Here is an 8,523-nt window from a genome sequence, read left to right on the forward strand (position 1 = left end):
GCGGCTGCTGGCGTCCGGCTGCGCCCGGAGCCTGGGGGGCGGCGGGGGCGCGCGGGGGCTGGTTCCCGGCGGCCACGCGCGTCCTGCGGCGGGGCTCTGCGACCCCGGCAGCAGCCAGAGCCGCCAGGCCTCCGACGCCCCCCGGAACCAACCTCCCAGCTCTGAGTTCGTGGCCCGGTCGGTGGGCATCTGCTCCATGATGCGGCTGCCCGTGCAGGCCTCCCCCGAGGGGCTGGATGCCGCCTTCATCGGGGTGCCACTGGACATTGGGACCTCCAACCGGCCGGGGGCGAGGTAAGCCCCGAAGGACTCGGGGACACGTGTTGGGACAGCCTGACGGCCACTGCGCACACAAAACTCACGGAGAGGCGCTTTCCCTCACCCAGGGTCGAGTTGGAAGCCAGTGCCTGGCTCCAAAGTGCCCCTAATCCTTTGAGAGACAGCTGGTTTCCCTCAAGCAACCCTGAGGGCTCAGCCGTGTCACCCACTGGTAAAGAAAGGGGGTTTAAGGACTGAGCCTTCTCCCTGCCCCATTCCCTGGCCTAGCTGGATGGTGGCTGTGGGTACCCTGGTTTACAGAAGCTGGGGACATTAAGTTTGAGAACAGAAGCTGGTTGCCCCTTCCCCAAACCTCTAGGTGTCACCTGACTCAAGAATTTGCTCCAAACAAGGCAATTTTTTCTTCTTTTTTTGTCACGCAGCCTGCGGGATCTTAGTTCCCCCACTAGGGATCACCGCATGCCCCCTGCAGTGGAAATGTAGAGTTTTAACCACTAAACCGCCAGGGAAGTCCCCCAAATAAGGCAGTTTTCCTAAGATCAAGTTAGAGGAAGTAAAATCGATTTTTCTAATTATTGAACATCAGCTATTTATGATTCCGCAGCAACAGTTTAGGAAATTGAGGCTCAGGGAGATTAAGAAATTATCTAATGCCATTTAGTAAATTGGTGATTGGTGGGCTTCTAAGTCTGTACCTTTAATCTCTTCACTATATAGGCTAGATCAGTGGTCCTCAACTTGTGTGTGACTTTTCCCCCCCAGGGGACATTTGGCAGAGTCTGGAGGCATTTTTGGTTATCACAACATGGGGGAAGGGCTGCTACTGGCATCTAGTGGGTAAAGACCAGGGTTGCTGCTAAACGTCCTGCAATGTATAGGATGACCCCTTACCCCCTGCAGCAAAGATTCAGCCAGCCCCAGCACAGAGCCTGGGAAGCCCCGGCCTAGGCAGAGCCTTTAAACCTTTAGGGATGGCTCACAGGCTGATTCTTTCTCCTCCAGATTTGGACCCCGACGGATCCGCGAGGAGTCAGTGCTGCTTCGGACAGCCAACCCTAGCACAGGAGCCCTCCCCTTCCAGTCCCTCATGGTTGCAGACCTAGGCGATGTGAATGTCAATCTTTACAACCTTCAGGACAGCTGCCGCCTGATTCGAGAGGCCTATCAGAAAATTGTAGCAGCTGGCTGTATTCCTCTGACCTTGGGTAATGGCATCTGCAAGGGCGAGGGTAGTTCTCTGAGCTCAGGGTCTATTTATCATGAGCTGGAGAACGGTTACTTCTCCAGGGTGAGCCACTGTCAATATGGAGACAGTTGGAAAGGGAACATTTTTTAGTTCATTAATTTTAACCCCTGGGGAGAGGATATTTACATTTTTGGACTAATGTGACTGACAGGGATGGACCAGGGTGAAGCAAGTGAGGCATTCACCTTGGTGCAAAATTTAAGGGGTGCCAAAAAGTCAGCAATACATATTACTGATTTCCCTTTTTGCCTCAGGTTCCAGTATGGCTCAGAACAGCACAGTTGCTGATCCTATCTTTATTTAAAGTTTATCATGGAGGACTTCCCTGGTAGCACAGTGGTGAAGAATCCGCCTGCCAATGCAGGGGACACGGGTTCGAGCCCTGGTCTGGGAAGATCCCACATGCCGTGGAGCAACTAAGCCCGTGCACCACAGCTACTGAGCCTGCGCTCTAGAGCCCGTGTACCACATCTGCTGAGCCCACATGCTGCAACTACCGCAGCCCGTGCACCTAGAGCCCGAGCTCCGCAACAAGAGAAGCCACCGCAATGAGAAGCCCGTGCACTGCAACGGAGAGTAGCCCCCCACTCACCGCAACTAGAGAAAGCCTGCGTGCAGCAACAAAGACCCAACGCAGCCAAAAATAAAATAAAATAAATAAATTTATAAAAAAGATAAATAAATAAATAAAATAAAGTAGCGCGGGCTTCTCATTGCGGTGGCTTCTCTTGTTGTGGAGCACGGGCTCTAGGCACACGGGCTCAGTAGTTGCAGCATTCAGGCTCTGAGGCACACGGGCTTCAGTAGTTGTGGCTCTCGGGCTTAGTTGCTCTTCAGCATGTGGGATCTTCCCGGACCAGGGCTCGAACCTGTGTCCCCTGCATTGGCAGGCGGATTCTTCACCACTGCGCCACCAGGGAAGTCCCTATTGTGGATCCTTTTTTTTTGCATTGATTTTGATTTTTAAAAATATTACATTAAAATAGTATTTATCTTGATTACTTAGTTTTTCTTTTTGTTTTTTTGGCCACACAGCTTGCAGGATCTTCGTTCGTCCCCTGGCCAGGGATGGGACCCAGGTCCACTGCAGTGTAAGCGCAGAGTCCTAATCGCTGGACCGCCAGGGAATTCCCCAATTACTGAGGTTTTTTTTTTTGGTGTCCCTTCAATTTTGCATCTGGCAAGTGCCTCTATCCACCTCACCTTGTCCCAGCCCTTGATGCCAGGCCTGAGGAGGCTGCCAGCAGGGGCTTAGTTGTGACTTCTTAAGTATTTCAAGGACGTTGTTTCAATGACTTTATTTGGGAGAACTGCAAGGGGGTCTTTTCCTCTCGTCAGGGTCTATGTCAATCTATAGAGCAGCTTTCCTCTTACCCTCCCCCACCCTGCCCCACTCTCACTGTAGCAGTTCTTTCTCTTCCTGTTCACCAATAGTCAAAATCGTACCTTTTTCTAAATATCCAAATTTATTTTTGCCAAATGAGAGGGCCTAGCCTGCAGAGCATAGTGGTAAGGAGTGGGGTTTCTGGCTGACGTGGTTTGAAATCTCAGCTCCACCTCTCACTAGCTCTTCATGCTTCATTTCCTTATCTGTAATATGGGAATAAAAATACCACCACCTACCTTCTTATATTGTGTCAGGGGCATATAACAAAAGTGCATATAAAGTGCCCAGCTTTGTGACTGACATGTTTTAAGCTTCCATAAATATAGCTGTTGTTGTTATTAATAATTATCAATGGTAATACTTTTCTAGGCCTGTGCTGTCCATTATGGTAGCCCCTAGCCACATTTGGCTATTTAAATGAATTACAATTAAATAAAATAAAAAACTCAATTCTTCAGTTGCATGAGCCACATTTCAATAGCCAATGGCTAGTGACCACCATGTTGGCCAGTGCAGATACAGAACATGCGTGTTACTGCAGGAAGTTCAACTGGACAGAGCTGGTCTGAGCACTTTCCCTATAAGCCTTAATTTCCTCTTTTAAACGACAATGTAATGTCAGACATTTAGTGGCCATTTCTCCACCACTGAACAAGATCATATTTTAACTGGGGTTATAGTTCTTCCAGTCTAATCGAAAGGGTGGCAGAATTGGGCAGATTAAAGATCGTTCTAGGTGATACATGGTCCTCGAATCTTATCCACGTTCCAGATGTTTTCTTCTTTTTTTTCTCCTTGAAGGTGGAGATCACACAATCACCTATCCTATATTGCAAGCGATGGCAGAAAAGTAAGTCCCAAAGGCCGGAGCTGGGGAATGAGTTGTTTTCTGCTAGATGGCGTCAGGTGACCTCTGCTGGCTCAGGTTATTGGGGATGATAGGAAATTCCCCACTGAGTTGCTTCTATGGATCAAAATTAAGGTCAAGCTCCAGGTGTGTCTGTCAGTCACCAAATGGGAGCCAAGACAATTTATTATTAACACCCTGGCCACCCACCCTTGCCCTAGATCTGCTCTGGTATGCACGCTCAGCATTTGCCTCTGTTTTTGGAAGATGAGCCCCTAGTGAAATACACAACCCCAGTTAACTTCAGTTTCTGTTTTGCTTCAAAGGTCAAATATGAATACTGACAGGCACAATGGTGTTGCTTGCTGAGGAGAGGCCCTGCTTTTTCCTGAAAGGGCCCCTTTCCCAGAGGATGAGAAGATGGATTTTTCCAGTAGTGAAAATCTAGCAGGGATTGACTAATTTTGGTTAGTTAGTTTGAGAAATAGACAGATGGGCCAAGGTGGTGAGCTCCAGAATTCATATAGAGGAAAGTTATGTGGGTGGCATTCTGGTTGGAGGTGGGTGGGTGGGTACAAGGCTTTTCTGGAAGCTGTGTTTGCCTGGCACTGATTTGGATTGTCTGTTTTTTTGGGGCGGCTGGCAGGGTTGATGGGGATTATAGAGAGAGAGCTGGGTGGAAGCTGCTTCTTGGTACCGCAGTTGGAGAAAGGGTGGTGCTGCTTAGTTGAGCCTTCAGACGAGCTCACCTGAGCCGCCACCCTTTACTTGCATCCTCCCAGCCCTCTCCATCTGTAAGTGAAGAAAATTCTGGGTGATAGGTAGGGAGTGTCAGCTAAAGCACATGACTATTTTCTGCTTGACTTCTCTGAGCTTATTGTCCTTCTGAGAAGCTAAGTGGTTTGAAGACAGAAACAAGTTGCAAGGCTGGTAACTGATGCCAGGTCCCCCCTCCATGGCTATGAATTGTCATCAAGTTTTGGTGGCCTGGAGGGTGGTGGTGTTCAGGCCCCACTGGGAGGCCTGGCCTCTGAGCCGCCCTGTTGTCATCAGGCATGGGCCTATGGGGCTGGTGCACGTGGATGCACACATGGACATGGCGGACAAGGCCCTGGGTGAGAAGCTCTATCACGGGACGCCCTTCCGCCGGTGCGTGGACGAGGGACTCCTGGACTGTAAGCGCGTGGTACAGATCGGCATCCGGGGCTCTTCCATGACCTTGGATACCTACAGATACAGCCGGAGCCAGGTGACAGGCCGAAAGCCCCCCTCTGTCCCCGGCCCCAAAGTGCCTTTCTCTCCATTGCCCACTCAGTGGAGGCTATGGATTCAAAGGGACTTTGCTAATCAAGCTCAAAGTGGGGACAGAAGGGTGAGTTTGTGTCCTGTGGAGCAGATAGGAGCGGGGATGATAGTTCATGAGGCAGAGGAGGCCTCTTATCGCTGGGGAGGGGAGACAAGCAGAAACAAGCTGCTGGCTTGAAAAAGAGTGGAGGAGGTCCAGACCCAAGGCGATGGGTCTGATATGGGGATGAGAGTTCCCTCCTCATGGATATCGGGGGTCAACTTTGAGGTGCACAGAAGCTGAGCACGGGGTAGGCCTATAGGAAATGCCCAGTAAATGCTGCCAGGCCCAAGTGTCAACTTTCTGCTCTTCAATTCTTTCTCAGGGCTTCCGGGTGGTCCTGGCTGAAGACTGCTGGATGAAATCACTGGTTCCTCTGATGGGAAAAGTGAGGCAGCAGATGGGAGTCAGACCCATTTATATCAGCTTTGATATCGACGGCTTGGATCCTGCCTATGCCCCAGGGACAGGGACACCCGAAATTGCTGGTCTCACCCCTAGTCAGGTAAGGAGGCTCCACCAGTGACACTTCCTGTGGGTGAGGATACTTAGCTCCCCACTTTCCTGGGACCTGAACTGAGTCTTTAGAAATCAGGATGGGCTTTTAAAATCAGAGCACCTGGACCTTTATTGTGCTCAGGGCTGATCACAGGTTTGGATTCTCCCTTATTGATGAGTGACTGATTTTGGCAAGGGCCCTCATTTCTTATCTGGGATATAATAGTCCGTTATTTGGTCTTTCTGCCTCTGGTCCACCTGTTCATGGGGACAATATTGTAGTGCCCCCTGTTCAGACACCAAACTTACCTTTTTGGGGTTAAATTTTAAAGGTATGCACAGTGGGATTAACACCTCCTAGGGTAGTTCAAGAGTTTTAGAAACCCTCAAAGAAAGCTCCCATGGTATGCTGAGCATAGCACAGGGAGGCAGAACTGGAGTGTGGCTCTACCTAGAAGGAAAGCTCCAGGGGTGGACCTTTGTTCTGTTCACTACTCTCTGAGCCGAGGAGAGTGTCTGACATATAAGTAGGAGGTACTCACAGATACTGGAGTAAATGAATGAAGACTGCTTGGACTAATCAACTATCTTCTATCCTCTCAGAAAGGAGGATGGTCATAACAGCCTCTCTAAAGCCTTTCCCAGTTCCCATCAGTTTTCTAGAACACACTCCTCATTCCTTGGCTTTGCATCCTTCCTGCTTTTCACCTGCAGAACGGAAGCAAATTGACGCTCTCCCTGCCGCCCCCCTCACTCATCCTATCTCCGGCCACGTCTGACTACTAGTACCTTTTCCGTCTTGGCGCCTTTGCATGTGTCTTTCCCTCTCCCTGGGCTGCCCTCTCCCTACTCTTCTGCTTGGTCAGTTCCTTGAGCTAAGTGTTTCCACCTTGGAGGAGCCTTCCCCAGCCTCTTCAGGCTGCGACATGTGCTCATACTATTCCTGAAGCCGTTCATGCTGGCAGTGAAGCGATTGGTTTGTCTCTGCGATCCCACCAGGGTGCCTGGTGGTCAATGAATGTTTATTGAGGGAAAGCGACAGTTCCAAGTCGAAGGGCAGGCCCATGTTGGGAGAAATCCATGGAGGCCTCTACTGGTTGCTTTCTGTTGTCAATGATTACCTCTCTGGACAACTCAAGCTTCATCTTGGACAGGCTCTGGAGATCATCCGGGGTTGTCAAGGACTGAACGTGGTGGGTTGTGATCTTGTGGAGGTTTCACCGCCGTACGATCCTTCTGGTGAGTAAGAGAGACAAATGTGATCCGTGGGCAGCGGCTAGTTTATTTATTTATTTATTTATTTATTATATTTTTTATTTTTGGCTGTGTTGGGTCTTCGTTGCACGTAGGCTTTCTCTAGTTGCGGCGAGCGGGGGCTACTCTTCGTTGTGGTGCGCGGGCTTCTCACTGCAGTGGCTTCTCTTGTTGCGGAGCACTGGCTCTAGGCGCGTGGTCTTCAGTAGTTGCAGCACATGGGCTCAGTAGTTGTGGCTCACGGGCTCTAGAGCGCAGGCTCAGTAGTTGTGGCGCATGGGCTTAGTTGCTCCGCGGCATGTGGGATCTTCCCGGACCAGGGCTTGAACCCGTGTCTCCTGCCTTGGCAGGAGGATTCTTACCCACTGCGCCACCAGGGAAGTCCCAGCGGCTAGTTTAAATTGTATTAACTAGTTAATAAGTAGATGGATGGGTCCCTTTATATAACTCGGGAACCGGCTGAGTATGTCCTACAGTGAAGAAAATAAACCTATTACTGTACACTGTACAGATGTGAGCTAATGAACCCTAACAAACCCCCTGGGAGGCGGCTAAGGATTGTTAGCCGGCCCACCCGTCAGCAGAAGAGAGAGAAACCAGCGTGCACTTCAGCGACAGGGCTGCCCAGTGCCATCTGCCTTGGATATTTCATTGAAAAGTGAATTCTCAAGGCATAAATGGTATTTATTAATATTGATAAAGTGGGGGGGGGTTAGCTGGTTTAGGAGAGACATTCAAAGCCAATGCCATCCCAATAATTTTAATCTAGAAAAACTTACAGGGTTAGGCCCGTTAGCCTTAGAGGATAGATAGTAAATACGATACACACCAATATGATAGGTTTTCCTTTGGGGGAAATCTGTTCTCAGAGTAAACAGAGAGCCTTCTGAATTTTAAAATACCTTTTCTGAATGATGCTTGTTGGAGAGAACGCCGGGGAAAGCATGTCCACGGGGCGGTGGGGAACCGCAGAGGAGCGCGCAAGTTAGGACTCTGGGAAAGGAAGCACAAAGGGACAAAGGCTGTGGAGCCCGAGGGGCTGGGCCTCAGGAGGTGGTCTGTGTGGTGTTCACGTTTGGGTTTTTCACTGCTTTGTAGGAAACACAGCCCTTGTGGCGGCTAACCTGCTGTTTGAGATGCTGTGTGTTCTCCCCAAAGTGACAGTCGCCTGAATCTTGTGCTGCGATGTTCAAGATAACACAAGAGCTTATCTGGATGACAGATTCTCCAGAAGAACTTATGTGCGAGCAATCTGAGTACTAGAGAGTTTATGCCAATAAAACATTCTGCAAAAAGTGTCATTGGTGGCTCTACAATAGGGGTTTACAGTAGAACTCTAATCCAAACAGCTAATAGTCCTAAGGTGTTTGAATTAACTTAAAAAAAAATGCACTTGTGCTGCTTTTTTTTTTTTCCTTTGATGAATGGTGATGGAGGATAAAGGGGAAAGGGATAGAGAATTTAGTTTAAGATTATCTAAAATCTGGAGGAATGAAATGAAAAAACCCTATGAAATAATACTGTAGAAGAACATTCCATATTTCTATAGTATCTTCCTTTAAAATACAGCCCCTACGGGCCTCCCTGGTGGCGCAGTGGTTGAGGGTCCGCCTGCCGATGCAGGGGATACGGGTTCGTGCCCCGGTCCGGGAGGATCCCGCGTGCCG

At 49.6% G+C, this 8,523-nt stretch overlaps 1 protein-coding gene across 1 annotated transcript in view; it reads left to right on the forward strand.

Moving 5' to 3' along the window:
* AGMAT (agmatinase (putative)) overlaps positions 1–8,028 on the forward strand; it is a 9,267-nt gene extending 1,239 nt beyond the window's left edge. The window contains exons 2-8 of the mRNA XM_007459326.1: positions 31–294; positions 1,282–1,484; positions 3,714–3,762; positions 4,813–5,008; positions 5,430–5,609; positions 6,757–6,841; positions 7,955–8,028. Coding sequence (XP_007459388.1) covers positions 31–294; positions 1,282–1,484; positions 3,714–3,762; positions 4,813–5,008; positions 5,430–5,609; positions 6,757–6,841; positions 7,955–8,028 — 1,051 coding nt within the window. The remainder of the gene's footprint in view (positions 1–30; positions 295–1,281; positions 1,485–3,713; positions 3,763–4,812; positions 5,009–5,429; positions 5,610–6,756; positions 6,842–7,954) is intronic.
* Positions 8,029–8,523: the final 495 nt, after the last annotated feature.

Source organism: Lipotes vexillifer, unplaced genomic scaffold, assembly GCF_000442215.2.
Source record: "Lipotes vexillifer unplaced genomic scaffold, Lipotes_vexillifer_v1.1 scaffold496, whole genome shotgun sequence".
Classification (NCBI taxonomy): Eukaryota; Metazoa; Chordata; class Mammalia; order Artiodactyla; family Lipotidae; genus Lipotes; species Lipotes vexillifer.